The sequence below is a fragment of the Symphodus melops genome, assembly GCF_947650265.1.
Source record: "Symphodus melops genome assembly, chromosome: 11".
NCBI classification, from domain to species: Eukaryota; Metazoa; Chordata; class Actinopteri; order Labriformes; family Labridae; genus Symphodus; species Symphodus melops.
In genome coordinates this window covers 3788277-3813290 of record NC_136701.1, presented here as the reverse complement: position 1 = coordinate 3813290, position 25014 = coordinate 3788277, and the positions used below count along the sequence as shown (strand labels likewise).

Below are 25014 nucleotides of genomic sequence, written 5' to 3'. Positions count from 1 at the left end.
ATCCTTGTGTGTGCTCAGGATGCTTCTGCCACCACTCACCCCACAGACCCTTGTGCCATAACGAAAATAAATTGTCCTGCTAAATTTAATGTACGAATAAAATTCAACCTAGAAATAACCAGAATTGGACAAAAATCACAACTTCATGACGTGAGTTCGATAACGCTCGCTGTTATCGATAAAATACGGTCCTTCGATTCACACATTTTCTCTTCAGATTGTCTCTTATGTTGTTCATTACTTAGGGAGCCACCATCAATTATAGCAACTTAAACTTGGATCACAACAAACTCTCCGCCCCGAGCGTGACATCAGAGGAAAGTAGCCTCTGCGAATAGCTTGTAAACTGAGCTGTGCATGAGTGCATCGGTCTCTGTGTGCATATTTGGGTGCATTGTTTATTTGAGGAAGAGGAAAATGGGGCCCTTACCCTCAGTGCCCAGTGCCAGTCTCCTGCAGCCACCTTGGCGCTGGAGCCCAGGATGTAGCCCAAGCCGCTGCAGAAAGACAGAAACAGAACACATCACATACATTTCTCAGACTCTGCTCCCCTCGGTCCGTGTTATATATAAATACATGAGTCATTGTCCTGAGTTAGCTGAGTCTGTCATTTCCATCACTTAATCTCACGCCTACAGTACACACATCCTGCTTGTAGTGTTGTTTAAGCTGTGTTGAGCGTTCGGGTGCTTGACATGGAGAGTTTGTGACAGTGGAACTGATCAAAGCACCGGTAGCGACTTGGCTAGCTGGTCTATTTGTGGACGTGTGATTTGTGCATGTAGTCACAAAGTGCAGGTGCAAAGTCGCAGCCCACGAGCGAACGCAGAGTCGTGCTCACAGTGTTGTTATAGCCGAGGGCCGTTTGTTGTCCCAGTTCAACTGCATTTCACCACATTTCTCTGGAGTTTAAGGGTGTTTTGCGCGCCATAAGAGTGAAGTGCTTTGAGGGAAATGTTGCTAGATCACATCAGATCAGATACAAAAGGACCGCTATGCTGTGGTGAGCCTAAGCTGCAAGATAACATCAGCATTCAAAGGACAAAGAGGATTAAAACAGTGAAGTGATATGATCATCTTTAAACAGTGTAATGACAAAGTTAATACAAAGCTTTTTAGAAGTCTCAGTAAACATGGCTAAAGACTGGAGCTCAGTTATCAGTTGATAAAAAGGAATCTATACTAAATAAGAATTTATCCTTTAACTCTGTTTTTCAATGCAAGAATGACACCTTTGTTCAGGTATGATTTCAAGATTCATTCTACTCTCTTACACTATAACTTTTTTTTTCTCCAAAATTTTCAAGACTTTTTCACCTAGAAGGCTAGTGGACAGTGAGAAATCAGAAACAGAGAGAGTGAGGAGTGACACGTGAGAAAGGAGCCACAGGTAAATATATTTTGGCCGATTTTTCTTCTTTTGGACAGAACAGTACTCGTGTCAAGAGTCCTAACCATAAGCCCACCGTGCCCCATTTCTACTACTCTTTTTTGAACATTTACAACGGAATCAGTCAGTTAAAGTGAATCTTACTTCCATGACTTCTCAGAAAACCAGTCCGTCCTCATGTACACATGCAACCTCCGGCCAAAAGTCACTGTTTTACATTAGAAAGGCAGATCGGAGCAAGAGATTGATAATCAGTGGCTTCTTATCAGTACTGGCAACCGAGGGGCCAAAAGATGTTTAACTGGCTTTACATACAAAAACTCACACTTGTGGGTGGGGGGTGGGGAGCAGTCTACAGTCTATGATTAGTATTCCCAAAATAACAGCACAGTATAAACGGTCTCAGACAGCAGATGATATTTCCAGTGAGTGACTAATCTTATCAGAGTCCACGCAGAGTGTTTGGAAAGTTCCGCACCGACAAAAACACGGGCATAAAAGGTGCGCTTCCATCAAACACTACAACACAGAAACCATTTGGAGGGGCAACGTTTGAAAAGAATTATGGGGGTGAGGGAGCAGGGGAACCCATTTCCTGTGACTCTGCTCTGATTCCTGAGGTCATTTCCTGAAAACGGTCATAACAACCTCCAAAAAGACAAACAAGTGAGAGACTGGAAAGGATGTTTAGCGGCGCTTTACCGAAGCCCACTCTTTCACCTTGTATTGTGTGTGTTGCCGGGCAGTTAAAGGTGACCCAAACATTTGGCACGTGACAACAAAGCCACTCAGAGGGCAGCTTAGTTTGTTTCCGTTGCTTATTTGGACAAACTGTCTCTAATTTTTACTTGAAAACATATTTTTAGCTTCACAACCATTCATCCTTGTGGTGTGCTCTGCAACAACAATTTTCAACGACATGTTTTACGTAATCTTGGCGTTTTAGCAGTGTCGCAGAGCCTGCAGCTGACTGTTTGGACAGTGATTTTGCATGCAGCAGCTGGAAGCATTGCAGCGTGCAGCAGCTCGGGCTCACGCTGTGAAACTCCGGGTAGAACGATAAACCTCAAGTGGCTCCTGTGCCCCCTCCACCAGCACATTCATCTTTTATTACCCTGCTTTGTTTGTTTTCTCCCTGTGGCCCTTTTTCTGATTGAATGAACTGAAAAGGCTGGAGATTTGGGCTTAATAATAATACCTCCTACTCTCACACACTCACACGCTGCAACGCCACATCTCCAAAAATCCTGCCTCTGCTCTCCTCTAAGCTCTGCACGCTCTCACACAGCCAATAGATAAGTTCTGCTTTTCTTTCTGCAGAGGCCCTGAGCTCTTTGTGTGGCTGCTGCTGCAGAAAAAAAGAGCACAAGATAGGAGCGAGTCTGACCTTCTCTATGTAAGGAACATTTAAATTAGGTGTGCTAATTTTTCCTAATTCTACTGCACATTTAAATTTAACACTTGATGAGCCAGCTGGACTTCAATATTTCAATAATACCCCACTGTAAAGATACTGTGATAAATATAGACAGTCGTCTGTTCTAGTACAGGATGTGTCTGGCGCTTACCTTCCCAGCGGGATGGCCAGGTAGAAAACAGAGAGCATCATGGTGCGGCTGTTGTTCGTGAACAAGTCTCCGATAATAGTGGGAGAGATGGAGGAGTAGCTGGATTCTCCGATACCGACGAGACCCCTGGACAGCACGAACAGCCAGTAATACTGCAGGGAAAGAGAAGAGAGAAGAGTTTGGTTATCGAGTTCTGCAGGAAAGTTTCTGTCAGACTGTGCATATATTTGACACGGTCAGAGGTCGTCTTCCTGAAAGTGAAAAAACTGTTAAAATCTGCCATTAGCCCCGAGATACTTCCTCTGTAGCAGCTCTGAATGGTCATTGCATACTTTTCTCCTTCATAAATGTTGTGTTTCAATTGATTTTACACACATTTCATAGTTTTTGCCCCTTTTTTTTTCCTGCAATCTGCATTCCATATTTTCATTGTTCATTTTGATTTTACATTGATCATTTTTGAAGCAATTGTCTTTCTCTTTGCATCCTGTTTTTTTTTTTTTTAAATTATGGTTCTCTATCTGCCGTTTAATTAGAAAAATCAAATACTTAAAGTGCTCTTTCCCTTATTGTAATACAGTTCGAGCTGCATTTCTACAATTCATTTGTCAGACACTTTTCTCCAAAGTGGGGAGGAGACCCTGTGTACACCTGGTGTACTTTTCTGAGTAAATTGTTTTCAATGGGTAGAGAGTGTTTGCAGCAGTAAAATGCAGTCTGGAGAAAAAACATGCATTGAAAAGTAACAGAGCAGTAATTGGTGACGGGACAGTTGTCGAAGGGACTGTTGTCAAAGGGACAGGACGGATCTGCAGAACTTTTCTTCTGAGCATTTCATACAAGCCCTCCTGAACGACAGATGGACATGGGGCCAAACAGATGCACGTCTGACAGGAAGTGACCAAAGACCGCATCAAAGTCATCCTAAATATCATCATCATCATGAAGGTTGTATGAGTTCATAAACAGTTTGGCCTTTAGCTTTTTCTTAAAGGTGCAAAGGGACTCTGCAGATTGAATGGAGTTTGGTAGTTTGTTCCACCACTGGGGGACGTTTCCTGTTTGAAATGACGTGCTTTACAAATAATGTTTCTTCTTATACGCATTATGACAACAATTTCAACAGTCTATGACATGAACACTAGATTTATTGAACTTCACAGACTCAGTTTTGATTCACTATGAGTATCAGTCAAGTCAGGTTTCAGTTAAATAGCACATTTGAGAGCAACATGCATTTTTAGATTCCTCTATTTGTCTCATGAGTTGAGGCACAGGACTGTGAATGATAAAAAAAACATCACTTCAATGTGGTGACTACTCAGAAGCTCAGACCGAGGACATTTTTACATTTCAGCTCTGTTTTTTGTTGCACAAGGTCTAAAAAAGTCTTGAGGTGATAATCTTTGATCAACCAAAAACTTTTGAATAATGGAATCAAGAGAGAGAGAGCATTTAATCATCAACATTTAAATGATGCGCATTCAATCCGCATGTAATATAATCTCTAATCAGATGTGATAGGATCTGTTAAATAAAGAAGACCAAAGGCTTTATTAGGAGCGTGCACGCTGGCAGGGGGGCTCCTGTGTAGGCAGCTGGATTGTTAACTGTTTCCATGGCAACTACTACTCACTGGATATGAACTCACATGTCAGCTTGTGAGGCTGCAGAGAAATTTGCTTTTTTCTCCTCAGAGTGGAATGATAAAAACCTGCACAATGTGAACTGTGATCTGCATCTTTTGTTCGTTTGTAGAAGTTGCAAGTGGACCACAATACATTTCTGTTTGTTAGCTTTTATTCTGTGGAGATTTCTCTGCAAAATGTGATTTGTTTCCAACTTGCATGAACGCAGCAGGCCCTGACAATGTGAGGCTTTGGTGTGAGTGTGTGATAACGTTACACTCTGCGCAGGGTTTGTCAGCCGTGCGCAGAGATTAATGAAGGTGCAGTGAGAAGCGGAGGCAGAGCGAACGCTGTGATCCCTGCACTGACCCCGAGCCCTCTGCTGTCACTTTGGGCTTCATGCTGGTGATGGGACGTCATGTCATTAGGTCATACACACAGCCATAAATCATCTACTTGTACGCACACACCTCCCTGTAAGACAAGATGCATCCAAACATAGCATCTCTGCTGTGGTATTTACCCATATCAGTTACAGTTATGCGTGTTCACAGTCAACTGTTTTTCTTCGTCTTTTGTATTTATGAGCCGCTTTGTTTATAATTTATCACCTCAGAGCGTTTACTGCTGCTGTATATCTTTGTGTGTTTTTTCCACATTGTTCCCACTGATTTACAGGCAGTCTATTTTCTTCTTTTAATGGCCGCTCGTTTAGCGGGATCACGATGGCGGTTCCTTTTTGTTTGTGTGGTCTCAGTTTGTGTCATCGCCACTTGGAACTGAAATGCTAGCAGACGTGACAAACAACTAAAAGCATCAGTGCCAGAAAGTGCCACAAAAATGAGGTTTGTTGGTTGCAGGGGCAGATGGAAAGCATCACAGTGAAAGAAGAGAATCAGGAATATCTACTCCTTGAGGCTGCTTCAAACAGGACATTCAATCTACAGCCATGCTAGCAGCTCAGTGAGGCTGCTACATGGAGTAAGTTTACATATTACATGTTGATTAAGCAACCTGATGACACCAGTGTAACTAACATATTAAAATGACCTGCAATAGGACGCTGTGTTAATTAGTTAAAATATAAACAGTCTGATTTTAGCTTGTTGGCATGCTAATATCAGTAAATTAGTGCTAACTGACATTAAACAAGGTAAAGGCAAAACTCCACCTGATTTGGTGTGAGTGTGTGATTCACGATATCGGAGAAAAGGTCAACACCAGCCACCATCAAAAAGTGTCACAAAGACATCTCTGATTGGTGGAGCTCGCTGTTACCATGGCAATGTTTCCTGCCTCTTTGCGCTGTATGAACTCTATTATGCACGGTGAAAGCACTTTATATCTTCAACAACACAAACTACAAGTTATATTATAAACACGATAACGACTGAAGTTACATGTAAGAAGAAGCGATGTAGTTAGCAATGGATTGTGGGATGTGTAGTTTCTTGACTCGAGACAAAAAAGCCCCAGTCTTTTACCTTTGCCCTTTTCTCTGTTCTTAAACACCGTTGTTGTGCCAATTCAAACCAATTCAAATAGTCAGGAGTATTGAGGGAGCTTGTTGTCATGGTTACGTGGCTTCAATTTCTTGACTTAAGGATTTTTTTAAATGTCAAAGGAGGATCTGAATAGGGAATTTATTTCAGGAACAAGAGCCACCAATAAAGTGGGCTCTATTCTGCTAAAAGTCTTAGCTACATTAGCAGAAGGCTCAGTTCTTATTTTAAAACGAATAACTAAAGCAAACAATGAAATAAAAGGCAATGAAGCCACCATAGATATAAAAAGAGAAGTTAGTCAGTCATCAGAAAGCGAGGATTTTAAGATGATAGTCTGTTGTGATCATGCAGAAATAAGTGTTTTAGGCTATTTGACTTCAGGTTGATGTCTAATTTCTGTTACGTTGGTTTTGAATTCGTGATGTGATGCGAATCCTCCCAAAATGCCTCAGAGAGTCTTATGGGCGTAATGATAGGACTCACTTGTAAGTGGTCATTAACTTTTCATCACGTGTCATGTCTCCTCTCTGTCTCAAGGCGACAGCAGTGCGGAGATGTTACATAAGACACATCTAGTCTTGTGTCATTTGATTGGCACTTTCAGAGACATGGCTTGAGGGCGGAGTTAAAGATCTGGGCAAAGGACTGCGGCTGCCGAAGATCCCTCCTCATTTCATCATCAGAAGCCAGAGGCATTTGTGGCATTTGTCAAAGTGGCAGAAGGCCTTTCTTCAGCTTAGCCATAAGCACCCTGAACGTAATATTCTGCTTAGGTTGCCATCTTGCCTCCTGGCTGATGAGTCTATAGGGCACTCGAGTCAAAGGACGCCCTCCTGAGACCATCAACATCTCTGCGCTGTCATTTTCATCGGGAGCTCAGGGCTGAAGATCTGTGGCAGTAAAGGGGCTTACTCACTGCAGAGACGACACTGTGGGACGCCACGACGCAGCTGTGCACACACGACATGTGCTGCATTAATTCAACTCCACGACCTCTAATGCCACAGATCCCTGCCAATCAAGCACCCTCAGACTGCCTGCTGTGAGATGTGTATTACTATTGTTAGTTTATTCTGATTGGTGGGTTTTAGTATTGTAGGGTTTGTCAGGCCCACTGTCTACCAAGTGTTTTTTTCTGAGCATCAGCGCCTAAATAATTAGAGGGCATTTGTATAAGAGAGCAGTTGCCTGGAGAAAAAGTACAACATCTTTTCTGCCTTTTTTGTGTGGTCGCTCGGAGCGATTAAGTTGAAAATCGTTCAACTTTTCAGAAAGGCGCTGTTCACATCACCGCCGCTCTTTTCTAAATGTATGACATTCCCCGTATTTTTGCCACTTAAGGATCTTTTCTTGTACCCACATTCTCTTTGCTCCGTGTCTGAGCAAGTGAAAAACGATCTCAAATATAAAACATGCTGTAAAAATTAATGGAGCAGAGTCAGTCATTCTCAGAGCACAGACGCTTCATGCAAATACTCCTTTAGGAGGACACACTTTGCAGAGATAAGGGTTATGTTCGATAAGAAGAAATGTGTAAAACAGCAGGGGGGTTGTTATCACAGAAACAAGGAGTGTACCAAGACCTGTGCCTCACCTTGTCAATGTTGCTTCCATCCATAAAAACCAGCCAGCCGTACTTCATCCCTTACTTAGACTCTATAAGAGGTCCACCCACACATGCATGTATAAGTATACAGTAAAGGGGCTCTTACTGTAATGACATGGCTACTCTCTGCAGGATAGTCCTCCCCCGTGTCATCCTCCCTCCAGATTAATGTTATTATTTAACGTGTCGGGTACCGCCCACCACACGGGAGATTTTCAGTAGATTTCAAATCTAAATCCAGTTTTCAGGAGGCAGTGAAAGCCACAGCCTTATCCTCTAAAGCATTGTAATTGAGACAAGTCTGAAACATGGGCCTTCATTAGCTGATTGGCTGTTAGCCAGAGACAGAGAGAAAGTGAGACGGGGGGTGCATAAAGAATGTGTACAAAGGCAAAGCGGTCTGACTTAACAAGCGTATCATTTCATTCTAGCAGCTTTAACATGAAGCATATCCAGACCATAACAGAGTAATTACCTCGTCTGGGTAACGCGACTAATAGAAAAGAAACAAGCTTTGCTTCTCCCTCAGAGCACGTGTGTCGTTTTACCTCTTTGCTGATGAAGGAGCTCGACAGAGTCACAATGGACCAGAAGAAAATGCCACAGCTCAGGATGACCTTTCTGTTGAAGCGGTCGCCAAGGTAACCGAAGATGGGAGCTGCCACCATGAAGCTGCAGATGAAGACTGTGGAAGACAAAAAAAGGAGGAACATTTTACGAAGGATCTACGCAGTGACAGAAACATTTCTTCAGACAGTTTTAGCTGTTTTTTTAACCGCAGGGTCATTTCCTAGAGACCAAGTGTTCGTGTTCCCACTGCTGGGACAAAAGTCTATATAAAGGTCTGGTACTTTATTTAACCCTCCAGAGGTTCTCTGCCCTTGGGTTACTACTTCTCTAAAAAACAGGGACGGGTCACCCTCGCAGGGTAAATGTGGGACTTTTTTATTCAGAGACGACAGCAGCAGCAGCAGACTCAGACAGAACCTTTAATCCTCGGAGCGACTTTTTAGAGGACGACATGTTCCTCCCACTCATGGTGCTCTGTGTTTCCACTAAGGTCTAAAGACCTGTTAAGTCTTTCAGGGGTAAAGTTCCTGGTATTGAAAAGATCCGAGGCACTCAGAGAGATAATTGATCTTTTGTAGCCTCACCAGAAAAGTCGCTATTAATGACATGCTAACCTCCTTTAATAGTATTATAGAAGCTCTACAAATGTGAAACATTAAATGTAGTTTTTCCAGTTTTCAGTGTCAATCATAAAAGTTGCAGAGAACATAAAGAAATTGTTAAAAAATATTGTATCATGACTGAAACTTAAATGAACGTGAAGCAGGTTTTTCCAGTAATAGCAATAAATGAAACACCAGCACTCGATCCTTCCCTCCTAATGGAGGGAAAGATGTTGGCTATAAATAATTCCTCTGTATTAATATCTTACACTCAGCTTTATGTCCCAGTAAAAAAAACACGAGTACTTTAACATGTGTCATCCGTAATTGCCCCGACGCTGAGTGGAAAAATAGGCTCTGGTCTCGAGGCTTTCAGTCAATATTTATGAGAGGGGTCGACCCCAAACGGAGGTGAATTTTTAATGCCCTCTGTGGCGCGTTTTGTTTCTTTGCAGAGGAGAAAGGGCAGAGATGTTACTCCTGACAGCGGTGAGGGGAGCTGGGGAGGCAGACCGAAGTGTTTTGACAGATCATCAGCATAAACAAACAGCAGAGGAGGGAAGGAGAGGAGAGGGGATGGGAGAGCTGTTATATAAGACACAAGCATCACAGTCCCATAGATGCAGAGGCCAGCCGGCTGGATGAGGGACAATAATCAGATTATTGCATCCCTGTAGTTTCAAACATTTGATACTATGACGTGGTAAAAGGAAAAAAAGGATTTAAAGTACTTGTGCAATCCTATCTTTGCAGAATAGTTACCAAAAATAGATCTGAAATAATCACGTTGCTGTATAAGTCCGTCATGCAATGTCCTATATTCAAAAAAAATAAATCAGAGCATCTGTTTATCTGACGTTCAGAATCACTGATGAATGCTGACGTGACACATTTTTTATTTCATTTTTTAGGTTGTCTTCTTTTTGTTGTTGCTTTCCGTTGATCGTGTTTGGCTCTAGAGTTGGTTCTGTGAAGGGTTATCTTTTTCATTCAAGACATTTAGGAACACATTTTCAAAAAACATCTTCATGTCGAGGCAAACAGGCAACAAGCAGATGCAGCATGCACATTAAAAACACATGAGAGCATGTGGGTTCAGTGAGACTGTCAGATGAAGAAAAAAAACTTCTGTGAGCAAACGTTATGAAGCAGAAAAACACTGCATCCTAAAAGCTTCATTGAGGTGTGATGTTTCACTGTGCTGCTGATTCAAGCATTCATGTTCTGAAACACAGTGATCACTTTTTGTAAGCTGACATAAAAAGAAAACAGACCTTACACACAGTCTCACTTTTTTAATAATTGAATTCAAAAACAACTTCTTGAACAAACATTCATGTTTTAACTATTTTAATATCCAAGAATCACCTGTCCTGATAAAATGAGTATATGGGCACTGTGCCATTATCATAACTCAAATCCCATCTCAGAGATAAAAATGTAATCTACAATCTAATTTAAAACTCATTTAAATCATCATTAACAAATGAATCAATTTCAGTTAGTGTTTTCACGGTGCTGCAATTACTTTATCTGCTCATTAGGCAGAATGAGTCTCTGGCTCCTCTTCTCTGCAGTATGTTTCTCCCTCTCTGTCTCCGTCTCCCTCTTCTCTCCCCCCATGCTCTCTCTTTCTGTCCGCAGACTTCTTCAGCGTGCAGCGTTTAGGCGGCTGAGTGCTGCAGGTCTGTTGTGTGAAGCTAAATGACTGTGATGACTGTGCTCAGTGCAGGTCTGCCTCTCTAAAGAGCTTACACTGCTAACCCTGCAGCCACAGCACCATGCAATGACACACACACACACACACACACACACACACACACACACACACACACACACACACACACACACACACACACACCTGACACAGAGGAGGGTGTTCTGCAGTGTATACAGGAGATAAGACTTGGGAGAGGTCCACAATCACCCACCACCAGCTGCTTCCACGAGGGATACAAAGCCAGAGATGGTAACAGTCGTTGTTTGGCAACTTGTCCAAAATACACATCCTCAGATCGTTAACACGTTTAAGGTCATTAGCAGGACCACACACTCACCACTCTGTGCTATTTCATAATATTCAGACACAATATGAGGTTCATTATCAGCTGTTAACGGTGTTAGCACAAGGGAACGATGTGTGGCAGTGTGCTCCCATTTCTGATGCTTATTAACCTTTTATTCTGTGCAACAGAAGGGAAACTTATATTCATAATAGGTTAAAGCTGCTGTGGGGATTTTCTCACTAAAATGCCCATTAACTATCTACAAAATAAGATCAGAATGCACAATCTGTATTTATCTCTTTTAATTCTGCTGCCATGGAATCAGATCTGACAGTCGTTCACAGATCACAGACTGAAACATCCACTTTTTAGTGTTTGTCAGAATCAGCTGTAAATCACTTTAATGGAAGCAGGACAACATTATCTGTACAGGAAATGAGGCGCGAGGCAGGACAATATCAGCAAAGAGTTTGAATGAAACATTTTCTGCTGATGTGTTTCCACTGACCAAAACAAACTGAAGCTCATTTTAGCTGCCTCAGAGGAGATCTGTTCTGCTGATCCGTATTTAAAAACATACATATTATGTCACGATGTTGGACATTCAGACGAAACCTCTGCAAAGCTGTTTTAAACACAACATGCACAGTTTTTGGCGTCATCAATGGACGAGTTTTCCTTCTGCTCAGAACGAGATGTTGCGGGATGAGATTTGTTGAGAGCCTGACATCACAGTCTGCCGACGTGTCAGAGCAAAGCGTGGAGCAAAGCGTGGAGCAAAGGCGTCGCACGCGCCCACTACGACAGTTGTTTTACGGACACGCCCACTCCGAAGCTCACTTCAATTTCCCTGCAACTGCAAACTGAGCTGACAAATCAGAGAAAAGTGGGCATGTGCAGGAGGCGCGCTTCAAAAAGAACGCAGCTGAAATGAAGCGTTTCAGGCAGAAATAGAAATGAAGGATTTTACTGGCGCCAGTATCAGAAAAATAAGCAGGTTTATAAGCTAAACAACTCACAACACTACATTTAGGGATCAATACTGAGTCCAGACCAAGACCATAAATATCAGTGAAAAAATGTAAACTGAAAGGTCCACACACCCAGTAACGGGTTAATTTAATATCCTGCATGTTTGTCGTGTTTTACAGTTTAAGTAATTCGAGGATAAAGCCAAACAAAGCATGAACGTCAGATAAAGACTTTCTGCTAAAGTTCCTTTGAACTCTCAGAATAAAAAGAAAATGCACAAGCGTCACACTTTACTCACAGATAAGATGTTTTCTCTACTTGCCAGTGTTGGCACCTTGTTCAAACAAACAGGTTCACCTCGGCAGATATTCAGGGAGTGTTTGTTTCAGTGCTGTTTTATGTCATCACATCTTTCATGATCGGAATCTGACAACGTGCTGATCTTGAAAGATTTATTTATGCAGAAGTTATCTGGATCGCCCTGATGCAGATTAGAGATTATAAAAGACTTGAAATATGTCTTTTCTTAGGATTAAAATAACACAAATCTTCTGCATTTGAGGAAATGTTAAACCGTCAATTTGAAGACAGTAGAAGACGACAGAACAAACAATGCATTTATAAAGGAGGAAAGTCCATTTTCTTCCACCTATCCGAGGTCTTGCCACGATGGCAGCAAAAAAACCCTGAAACACTGCAACAAAAACCGAGTTGAAGCGATGTGCAGGATATAAGACAGACGCTGTCACGAAGACCGGATGCAGAGTCATCACATTTAACCTTCATGGAGGCTCATCTGCTCCCAGGAAACACCTCGTCACAATAAAGGCGATGTTTAAAACGATTGTTGTTCTCCTGTCAGTCTGGATGCAAACTCAAGTTGAAATCAAGAAATCTGTCACACTTGAAAACAACACTTTCCTCCTCTGAGAGAAACTTCCTGCCTAGAGTTAAGTACTCTCTTTTAACCAAACTCTCTGTCTATGTTTTACACCAAAAAATTCATCCCCAAGTTAAATTTATGGACTGTCATTATTTCTTGACTTAAAATCCACTCAGTGTGGAAAAGACAAAAATCTGGACGATGACAACATCCTGTCATCGTCCCTTCAGGGCTTAACGACTTTTAGTGTACAATATCAATCTACACTTTGTTCAAATAATAACCTCTTAACTTCTCCACCCATGTACCCAACACATCGTTGTATTAAACATACAAAGTGTAAAAATTCATGAGCATGTTAACACTAAAAACTCTACATTTATAAAAATGAGACTTACATCTCCTTAAATATTTCCGACAGTTATCAAAACCAGAGGAATCCGTAACTTTATAGTTGTAACGGGACGTGTTGTGGCAGCCACCATGACAGACACGTCACGTACAGCGTTGCCATGGAAACACTAGATGAAAATGAGCAGGTACTGAAAGCTGTCATACTGTTGCTGTGATAAAAGCGTCATGTCAATTATACTTGGATACATTCACTCGTCTGTAAATATATCCTCTTCCACAGGTCGGTTTCGCCCGGTGGTCTTGACTGGACGACTTCATGTCATCGTTCGTTGTAGTATTGAGTGAGAGCCCCCTGGTGGCTGAATCTACATACTGTGCCTTTAATACAGAGTTTCCTTAGGTTGACGTTCAAACTCAAACTTTGACGATCCGAAGTTTCTACACTTTGTGTTTTGACTGTTGTCTTGTTGTGCTGCGTGCAGAATAATGGGCACTGAAGACCTGCTGTAAGATTTGTTTGGCTTCATTAGAAAGAATTGACTCCATGACAGGAAAATACACGTGTTCAGTCTATTTAAAGACGCTGCAGAAAAGACAAACAAACCAGCACTAACAGAAAAAAAAAATCACACCCCAAAAAAATCACTGCGCTTCAGGGAGTTTTACAAGTGTTTAAAAGGAAATAATTATTCATTACTTGGTCAGGAGAGGATGGGTTTAATGCTGCAGCCTTGAAGGGCCTGAATGAACAGGTAGCTGTCTGAGAGAAGTGAAAAGGTTTGATTGACATACAGTAAACACCCTCTAGATATGAAGTGTGTCAAAAATGCAGCCCGTCTTCTCAAGTCACATTCCTGCACTGATCACCATTGTCTCTGTGTATATCTGCTGCCTCAGTGTGAGCTCCACAGTGCAAGCAGAGATAAGAACAGCCGGGCTAATCAGCACAGAAGTAATCTCTCAAAAATAAAGAGCGCACGTTACACATGTTGAGCAGGAAAAAGCGCTCTCAGTGAGTGGATGTTTCCTCTGCTGGCCAGAGGGGAGGTGAAGTTTTTATAACCTTGTTCAGAGAACAATGGTCAGCTTTAAAGATCTTTTCACACTTAAGCTGCTTTTTCAGAGTAGCAGAAGAAGAATTTCCTCCTGTTATTGAGCTCACCTTTTGAGCAGTTTAACATTGAGCAGATAAGATTAGGAGAACAAAACGCTGATAATTAGATCGTTTTATGCTGCAGATAACTCAATATCTTTTCTGAGGTGGGTTATTCCTGAAGAAACTACTTTTTCAAAATTGGATTTCTTTGCCCTTATTTAAGACAACACGCCTCATAAAAAGGTTAAAACCTAATGTGCATTCCTGGGTGTCTCACATTAATTGTAAAAACATTTGGCAAGGAGTGATCCACAGAGAACAGTTCTGGGCCCCATCTTACTTCCAATAGCCGCGTCTTATTTCCATCCTATTCTAATAGATTTCTAAGGCTTGATCAGAGGTTGGGATATGACTCTTTTTATTATAGGTTATCAATTTCCCTTTAAAAGTTTGGAATGACAGAAAAAAAAGCCTCAGGAGGAAATGTAGAAGTCAGTTAGTACTATGTTTACTCGTTAGTTTATGGTAGTAGAATGACTTTTATATTTTCTGGTGTTCAGGCTCCTTTTCTCCTGCTTATCACTTCCTCCTTCTTATTACTACGATTTGATGTCTTATCTGTAATTCTAACTACTGTTTAAAAGCAGGGACCGCACTGATTACAATGCTCGCTGTTTGTGTTGTATTATGCAGTGACAATAACAGCATTACCTAAACATTGACTTATGAGGAAGTGACTCCACAGCAGCCTTGAAAACAACGTAAACAAGCCCTACAGTATCTTCTCTGCCTGACATCCTGCCTTTATCATCAGGCTTATGTCACATACTCCCTTTATTAGCTCTACAAACACAGACTTCTCTGTTTGAAACAGCATTGTTTATCTCAACTCTTTCCTCTCTTTGGCTTTGAGCAACTGTCGATTCCACGCCAGAAGAACAACTTTAGAAAACAAGCTGTGTGGTTAATTAATGCCAAGGACATTGGAGAGTAAATTATTATGTATACCCATAACAAAGCTGCACGCAACCACGCGGTAAACATGGAGACGATTCACTGTCACCTTACTGAGCTGTTTGAACAGGTAAGGTCATCTATTAATGTAGCCTCTTCTGACTGCAGGGACCCCCTTTGAGACCATGAAAGTCAGCGTGTTTTTGTGTTTTAAAGGCTCCATAGAGAAGATGAATGAATCTGGAGTCCTTCTTTGTCTTTCTCATTTTCTTTGCAAACCTGACTTTAAAAAGTCTCTTACTCTCATCTGACAGAATAGATAAAGTTTAATGTATAAACCTAAAATTTTCCACAAAGACTTCAATGAATCCCATGAAACGGCGCACCAAAACCGGTTCTGCTGTTTTCCATAAAATTCCAAATAAGAAGCTGCACATTGTTTCTCACAGCCTGTCAGCGAGCAAATTACATCAATTACCGCAGTCCTATGGTGCATTCCTCCAGAGGACAAAGAGTGTGTGAGAGACAGGTACAGGTCTACGGGAGACACTGGGGTCAGGTGTATAATACAGAATGTGCCCTACGGTAACCTCTCTCTGAAGACAGACCCAGAGAAAAGACGTAAAATGGGTGTTCAGGAAACTCAATATGGACAGTGGTTTTCCGTCCCTTTACAAATGGCTCGAAGAGATCAGATAGGTACCTTGTGGCAGACGTTGGTTGACGTTTTTACAGGCTTACAACTGTGTATGGATTTTCTTGAAACCTTTTTCATACAACATGAGTTATTAATTTAAAGACAATTTCAACCCCAATGTTAAAAAAGTGGATCTGTAGGAAAATGAACAACCCTGACTTTAAATGTCTCTAATTCATTAAGTCATTAATTAAATGATGATTTGTATACAAGCGTTTTAAATCAACTGTTGCCACACAAACCGCCTCAGCATGATCAGTTGAGCTGAACCTTCGTTTTCAACTTTCCTCTTGAACATGCTCCACATCTGATAGCAAAAACCACACAAGTCCCCCACCCACCCCCGGACACACACACACACACACACACACACACTTTTTTTCCTCTTCTTCCACACACTGAGGCAGACTGGAAACACCGGACCTCCAGCTCTGGCTCTGATTGGCCAGCTGAACAAAAACCTCCTGGCATGACTCACCTCCTATGAATCACTGCTACTGTGAATAGAGCATGTGGAGGAGATGTAGAAGGCACACGTATGTAGAGTGTGTGTATGCGTGTGTGTGTGTGTGTGTGTGTGTGTGTGTGTGTGTGTGTGCGTGCGTGCGTGCGTGTGTGTGTGTGTGTGTGTGTGTGTGTGTGTGAGATTGATATTCACCGAGCCTGTACGGATACATTTCCCTATGAAACACTGTGTTCCCCTGAAGAGAGCACCTGTGAGTCCCTGCATCCTGTGGTGGATACCAAATGATCAGCAGCTCATTTGAGCCCCCTCTCTCTCTCTATGAGGTGTATTTGGAATAATTCACCTTCCTCATGTAGGTGACTGACAGTGCGACCGTCTGATTTAGAAAAGATGAAAGTACTTAGAAGCACCTTAATCCCCTACCGATGCAGGCAAACACAGAGACTATTCTGCTGCTTTCAAGCGCTGCCTTTAAGCTCCTTCTGCAGAGATTAGTCGGCTGAAGTAAATATGATTGTCACAGTTTAAGATGCGACAACTTCCAAATAAAGTGAGTTCTTTGTATTTGCACGTTTCTTTATGCTTCAGCCAGAGAAAGCAAAGTGGTGTAAAATGTCCTTCAGGGACATGTTTTGAGCCAATGTGTTTCATTAAGATTTTGTACTTGGTGTATTTCCCATTGCCACTGAACTAAGAACCTGTCTGGACAGATTGCGTATAACTGGACAACAGCTTGAGGACTTCAAAGGCCGATCTGCTGCCATGTAGAGACAGAATTAGAGGAACATGAAGTGTATCCTTTGTGCAGGCCTGTACATGTCTGCATGACAGGCGTTGTCATTAGGAGCCATTTACAGCCACACAGAGTGACACCGAGTGACCTCCCAACTGTGGACGGGGTGTGTGTGTTCAAGCATCAGCATTCATCACTTCGCAAACATGCAGCTTCCATAAATACAACTTCTGTCTTCAGTGTCTGTTGACTCCGCTGCACCTTTGTGCCTCTGACCTCCTCGTCATGACAAGGTTATGTTTCTGCATAAAGAGCTCCAGTAAATGTCTCAGGTCTAGGTTACTATTTACTCTATTATCATACAGATTGAGTCATTAACTTTATAATGTCCCAGGAATGGTCTGACATTGATTTATTCACAGAACAGTTTCAATATCCCAAATTAATCTGCTTCAAACTGATCAAAAAGTGCAAACAATACTCCGAACTGTCGGGTAGAAACAGTACAGTACAGATATGTGGGTGTTTGTTGTTGCTGCTATTTTAGGGTGCCACCTCCTTGTGTCATGTTATTGTGGTGACTCATGGTTTTGATGGTGCAATACTTCTGCCATTGAAATATAATTTGAGAACTACACCTATCATAACTCAGAAGGTTACCAGTTCAACCATTTTAATAACAACCCGTCCCGACGGGCGGCTGTCAAAGATCTCATTATAGAAACTCAAACTACGGTATATGCAGTAAAAAACATGGCGTTGCAGAGCTTCATGGCTGCATGTCTCTCCTCATCCGTCCTGTCTAATAAAGAGAAAAAGGTTGAAATGTTTGTCAGGTTCACTGTTGAATTCAGACTATGAAGACTTTCTGGTGTGTTTTAAGAGAATGCATCCTGGAGAGTTTACACTGTCTCGGTTGTATAATTTTTTACACAACACTCAATCTCGTTCTGTTTACTGGAGTTGTGGGTCTCATAAAAAGCCGCTCTGCATGCATATAGAGCAGAGTAATTCACTGCTCTCGCTCTGCCTGCATGCTACGATATTCAAATGAATTAAGAATGAGAATCAATCAATATTCATTACTGCAGAGGTCGGGATGGGATGTTCGTTTGCAAAGAGAAGAAATGCACCACAACAAAGGAGGAAGCAAAACGCATTGTTCTCCCTTCCCTTCAGTCATCACCTTGTAATGAATGGAGTTCAGAGCACTTTAGTAACATGTTTGCATGTACACAGGAGTGGCCGCATTGTTTCTGTTTCCTCTAATGATTAATTGGTCTGCTTGTAAAGGTGCGACACATAACTTTGGTCTGACCAACGCTGCTACAGATCATTCATCTTTCCTGCGCTTACTGGATTCCTCTTTATGTGACGCCCGAAAACATTTCTGCATTCCTTACATTTCTGATCACCGCTAATTCCGTGCGTTCAGACTTCACCGGTGTTGGATTACCAAAGTGCTGGCTGCTGTTTGATAAATACCACATGCAGCCTGGGAAATACCCGCGCAGCTCTCTCTCTCTCTCTCTCCGGTTCTCATGCCTCTTTCTGTCAAACTCTGCGGCTAATTCCCGCAGAGGCTCCCACCAAGCGTTATCTAATGCCAACCTAAACCCTTTTCGTATTATTCCATCCCTAACAGTCTCTGAAAGCTGATCGCTTGTCATTGCAGCTGCAACCGACCTCTTCACTACCTGCTCAGTGTGCGGGCTGCTGCATCTGTAGGGAATTACATGCAGCTACAAATACCACACAGGCTCACAAGAGTGTGCAGGAACATCATCTTTAGCACATTACCAGAATATTTTTATAAGTGAACACAGGTGGTAGAAAAAAAAGAAAGGTGCTTGGGTCTGTTCTATAAACAAGAAACTACAGTGAGAGGCAGAGGACCTCTGTAGTGAGCAGACTGAGTGCCCAGGCAGTTTGGTGTTGGGTCCAAAAGCACCTCAGCAGTGCACAGGAAGTGAGCGGGCACCTCACTGGCTACTAGACCAAGTTCCAAATTTGGTCCGCATCAGGACTTCAGCCAGCGACCCTCTGAGTCCTTAGCGAGTCCTTAAAGACTGAGCTCCCCCTTTTTACAGGCCACTGTACAACCTTAATTTTCTGGGGCTCTCATTGGGTAATTAGCTGTCCTGGTCGCAACACTTATCTCTCCAACGGCGTTCTTCCCTCATTGTCAACCTAGCCATCATCAGCCATCTTTGCAGAATCATCATCCATCAATTCTTCACCCAACAAGTCAACAAGTCATCAGCTTCCTCTACCAGGGTCTGGACTCTATCGGGGGGATTTATCCTGTTGGTGCTCAGAATATACATTCTGCAAACACATCAACTCCCCCATAGAGTCCAAGCGCCAAAGACCTTCTGTCAAGTCACATTTTCACGTTATGTATTGTAATAAATCCTTTTCTTTATTCACGTGACTCACCTGATTAAACCGATGTTGCATCTTATTCTGAAACATGTTGTTGTCAGAAAAAGATCTTCTACACTGACTTTCAAACATGCAATTGCCGAGATGTGTGGTCGAGCAGATGAAATGTGATCAGTCACATCAACATGATCTGGAGAAATGGTCAAAACTGGTCAAAAATATGGCGTTTTATCATTACGAACACGTGACATGAATCATTTTTACGAGCTCAGGCCACTTTTCAGGAGGCTTTCAGGCAGAATTGAATCTGACCGAACAAACAAGCTGCAGCCTTAACTTTGACCTTGACCTCCAGAGTTCTGTTCGAGCGGAGCGTGTGTGTTTTACTAGCAGGGGGCGTGAAGGTTTTGTGTGTGTGTTTCTAATTGATCTGTTGTTGTCGGAGCATACAGAGTGAAGCAGCCTTCCCTTGCGTCTGGCAATCGATCAGCCTCTTTCTCTCTGAGAAAATCCTGTTTCCATAAATGCTCGATCACTCCCATGGAGACTAAAAAAAGAGGATGTAATAGCATCCCTATTCTCAGATCTGTTTGTGCGGCGTCTGTGTAGCTTAAAAATAAGGGTCGATTAGAGATGTGATAGGATATTAAGATGAAGAGGGGTTGACAGCATGCTTGTCTAAATGGCCTTAAAACCCCGATTGCATCGGCAGTCACTCGTCGCCAGTGCTGTTGGTTTGTCGACGGGAAGTGAGGGGGAAGGAGAAGGGGTGCCAATCATCGCCCAACAGCTGCCCTCCTCTGAGACATGGCCTACAAAAACAGCCTGAGACAGAGACACACACACACACACACACACACACACGCTGGGATGTAGACACATCACCAGGTCATGGTTCTATTCTTGTCTCAGCAGGAGAGAGAGGCCGCCGAACACCATCGCAATGTAATTATTTGGCTTTAGGAATCAATAGCAGAGAAGATTAAACCCTGGTGCCATGCATGACACGAGGGAGGAAGTCACAGGTGGCTTTTTCTCCTCTGCCTGTTTCCCTTCATCCCCACGTCTCCTATAAGTCCTGTAAGGTGCCAGAGGGAGTGACAACAAGGCAACGACAGCTGCCAAACTGCTGATAGAGAGAGACAGAAAGAGAGAGAGAAAGAGAGAGAGAGAGAGAGAGAGAGACAGAGACAGAGACAGAGAGAGAGAGAGAGAGAGAGGAGGTACAGAGGGATACCAACCAGGGCAGGAGACAAAATAGGAGCAGCTGTGAGCAGCCAAAACAGCTGATCAAGCACCCATAACTCGACTTCCCATTGCAGTGTCAGAGTAAATTAGAGAGGCCCCAATACTAAAGGAGACAGTTTCTGATTGACACTGAATATTAACCAACATAATGGGGTCATAATATATCTCTTTGATTTGTTTATATTAAACAAAATCTGGTTATAGTTGGCATGTGACTAAGAGGACAAACAGAACTCTTCTGTGGTGCCCTAATCAATCTCTGTATTTAATGGTCTTTTTCTTGATATTACTATATTTTTGTTTCCACTCACTGTGGCAAATAGAGTGGACTCCAGTTTTCCCATTTCGAACTCCCAAAGAAAAGTTGATTGTGTGGCATGTATACAGCTTACCCCGGTGACAGCTGCTGACTACCTGCTGCAGCCTCAGCCAAAGAACACATCAGCAAAACAAAAATGGCGATGGCAACGAGAGTGTTGCAAGAAGCTACAGTGGTCTCATTTTTGTCCGATTTCAAATTTGCAGAGGTTCGTGTTGTAAAAAATAAACATCAGTAACCCCAGACGACAAGAGTCAGTCATCAGAAAGCAGGATATGAGTATCATGTCTACAGGGATATGAAGAACCAGGTTTCTCTGTGTGCATGGAAAGGCCGAATCCTGAATGTGATCAAACTGGGATAATGTCATAATGTCTTTCCCAAAAAAGCGGAAAAATATCAACTGGGTTTATAATACAGGCAGCAACCTGGTGTTGTAGGAGTGAATGATGTGACTGCAGCAAACGTTTCTGCAAACTAAGCTACAATCTTTACTACTTGTGTTTAGTTAACAATTTTATCGCATGTGTCCCAAACTAATTCAAATAAACTGCCTTTATAAATAAAAGTTGAACTGCTCCCTTAGAAGAAGCTGAAAACTAAGCAAACATATATTTGTAGTCGGGCCTGAGAAACCAGGTTAATCACAGGTTGGAGACACCCTCAGCAACAGCAACATCAGTGCAGTACAATGTTTATTTCTTCTGGTTCAGGTTTAAACTCTTTGTGGGGAGTGCAAGTTTGAAGTGTTAGAAGTCCTGTACAGCACCTGTGGCCTCATTCCCCACGGCTCCCAAAGACGTCTGAGTGGCAGACTGACACCATGTTAAGACAGGGGCTATGTTTGGGGGGGGGTTAGTCTGCAGGCTGTTTTGAGCTCCAGCTCCTTAATAAGTTGCTGCCCCACATTGTTCATTCAGTCAGACTGACCCCACTAAAGGAGTGATGGATATTCTGGTGTTATTTTGTGTAATTTTTTAAAGGGACTAGTGGAAATGTCAAAAACTGCAGTTCATCCAGTGGCCACTTGAGGCTGGCTCCAAAAGTGAAGCAATCCCCATTGGCCCCATGATAAAGTATCCAACTTTAAGGAAGAGCTACATCTGTTAAAAGGCTGCTACAAAAATGAATGTTTGCTCTACAGCTAATAGCTCTGTTCATACTGTACAATGATTTAACCAGTACTTTAAGTAAACCACTTAGTTTTGATTCAAGCAAATGTGGAGTCAGCTGCAATCCAATCACCTTCTCTGTTCTCTTTGTTGGGTAACAAACTTGAAGAAATGTGAACCTTCCCTTAAGACTTCTTTTCCGATTCACCTCAAAGCAAGAACCTCAGCATGTTAATGTAGGAGGGAGGTCTTTTCACAGATTGTTTTCCATCGAGTGAACAACCCCCCCCCATTACAAACCAAAGGTAATACCATCCAGGTGAAGCCCCTCTCGCCTTTTTCTCTTCCATTAACCTTTGGTGCCATGTGAACCCTCGGGAGGGGTCCTGTCCACAGCTGCATGTGCGTGTCATTCACCTCAGATAGCTGCAGCCTGAAGGCCTTTAGTGCAGTGACCTGTCATTTCAAGTGTGAGAGCAGAGTGTCCCCATGCTCTGACAGGTCTGCTGGGCTCAGGTGAGACCCTCCCCACACGCTGATGGACGAGCCAGGGAGCTCCGGGCTCAGTCATCATGCCTCTACCCCAAAGCTGACTGACAGCTTCTAACACCTCATCCTCTTACACACAGAGACCTGAGACCTCTTACCTCAGGCAGTAATGACACACGTGCACTCACACACACATGCATAGATGTTATGAACACATACCTCCAGTCAGTTTGTGTTGTGAAAGCTGCTTTGATGTGGCTGATGTTGCCAACTAAGAAAAATAACTGTTGTGCGGAGGCAGCACTCACCACAAGGTATTTTCCATGTGTTGCAGAAAGCATTCATCTCACGTGCAATGCAGTCCCAACACATACGTTCATTTTCCTGTTAGAAAATGCAAAAGTTTCCTTTTCCTTTCTAGAAATCATTTTGAATCACTGGGGGCTGTTGAATCATAAATTGCTGCTCAAAACGACATTTCCAGTATTTTTCATTTTGTTTTAAACTCCTATAGGACACAATCTTGCTGTTTATGGTCATAGTACTTTATGTGTTTTCATCTTTCAGCCAGAGTGTGAAAGTTATTGGTAAGGAAGCCCGATTTCATGCATGCAACAGCTTTTACAAGTGTTTTATGTGTCCAAAGTCCGTCTACAAACCCCATGACAAAAGTCCATCCTCTCTGTCTTTAGCTTGATACACTTTTCAGAAAATGCCTGCCCAAACTGTCTGTCAGGAGATTTTCCCTCCAAAGCCCGAGCCACCCAAGCCCTTCCAGAGAGGGGGAGTGGTCAGACACAGCATATACATTTAAAGCTACAGTTACAGCTACTGTTCTGAACAGGGCTGAAATGGAGGGGTTTTGTAGGCATGATCAAATACAGGATCAGAGTGGACAGTTCACACACATGTTGAAGAGGAGCTCTTGTTTACACTAAAGAGGAGGAGAATATGTGACCTTGAAATCTCTGACTTTCCAGTGAAGTAACTTTAAAAACAGACCAGGGAGGGTCCTATTTCTCAACTAGATAAGGACCTTTAAGACAAATAGTAATTAATCATTTAAAAAAGATAAAATCATTTAGCACCATGCCCAGATTGTTGGCTAATTCTAAGAAATCTTCACTTAATGAGTAACAAAGGGACATGTTTGGATTGCAGTAATCAAAATGCAAACACTGCAGCAGGTCTGAGGTGTTCCTTCACTGCTCACTCAGGATAACATTTCCCAAAGAAAACAAACTGTCAGTAAGTTGTAGATATGGGAAATTTTTCATTCCAGTAGTCCCGATCAGGAGCCAAAGAAAAGGTTTAAAACGATCGTTTCCTCACAGCAGGGTTCATACAGAGATTATGACTCATACACTGTTTGTTCTGGATCATGTAAAGTGTGGTCAGTGTTTTTTTCAGAAGTGTGAGGGTGACCTGGCAGCAGTGAAACAGAGAGTGAGAGAAAAAACCTCCACACACACACGCACACACAACTCCCGCACTGCCTGTAAAACACCTTCGTGGGCAGTTTGTGCTCCCAGGTGGACTGAAGCTGCCAGAACGGAGGCAGTGAGGACGGCAGAGCCAGGCCTGGTCTGCAGGTGCTCACAGAGGCAGGGATTGTTCCCTCTGGACACAGATGTGGGGGCTGGGAGAAACCAGAAGTTGTGTATCGTAAACATATACACGCACACACATTGAGACTCTCCTTTTAAGCGCTCTGATTACGTCAACCTCCTAACCTCTTCTTCACACCTATGCTCTCCGTCTGCGCCCACCCGCTCTCAGAGCTCGCGGCCCCGACTCCCAGCATTCCTCAGGCCGGTGTGAGGAAGAGGTCGCCGCCTGGGGATCAGGGGCCAAGCGGAGCCTGAACCATGACAGGTTTGGACAAGCCAAGCTAAACAAACAAACAGCCGCCGTCCACTTTGGCCCTGCTCGATATGCGTCTCAGAGAAATGCAAGCACAGAGAGCAAAACAGCCACAAACGCCCCTCTGTTAACAAACCATGTGTGATCAAGTGTGTGTGAACGCAAAAGCCAATGCAAACAGAATTAAGAGCAAAATAGCCCTCTTAACTTCCTGCTTCTGGTTAAGGTTTCATACAAATCTCTGCAGCACGAGCCGTTCAGAAAACCTACAGACTTTTTATTGAATCTTTATTTAACCAGGAAAGAGAAATTCATTGAGATTAAAATCTCTTTTTCAAGAGTGTCCTGGCTTCAGGGTTATACAAAAAAACTTGCACCTAATGAATCACAAGGGTTAAGCTGCAACTAAAAGAACTGGACCCTGTTCGTCTTTTGTTGAGTGTGACCAAGGAAAACATGCAAATAATTTTAAAAACATATATAATGTAATTCAATTACAATCCTAAATGGGGATTCTGCATTGAGAAGATCAGATAAGAAAAGGATCAGATGTTTGCACTTGTTTTCT

At 42.6% G+C, this 25014-nt stretch overlaps 1 protein-coding gene across 2 annotated transcripts in view; it reads right to left on the bottom strand.

Annotated features, from left to right (window-relative positions):
* spns2 (SPNS lysolipid transporter 2, sphingosine-1-phosphate) overlaps positions 1–25014 on the bottom strand; it is a 77054-nt gene that overhangs the window by 25472 nt on the left and 26568 nt on the right. For both annotated transcript variants that reach the window (XM_079355954.1, XM_079355953.1), the window contains exons 3-5: positions 8246–8382; positions 2959–3110; positions 431–497 (exon numbers count right to left, since the gene is read on the bottom strand). In XM_079355954.1, coding sequence (XP_079212080.1) covers positions 431–497; positions 2959–3110; positions 8246–8382 — 356 coding nt within the window. The remainder of the gene's footprint in view (positions 1–430; positions 498–2958; positions 3111–8245; positions 8383–25014) is intronic.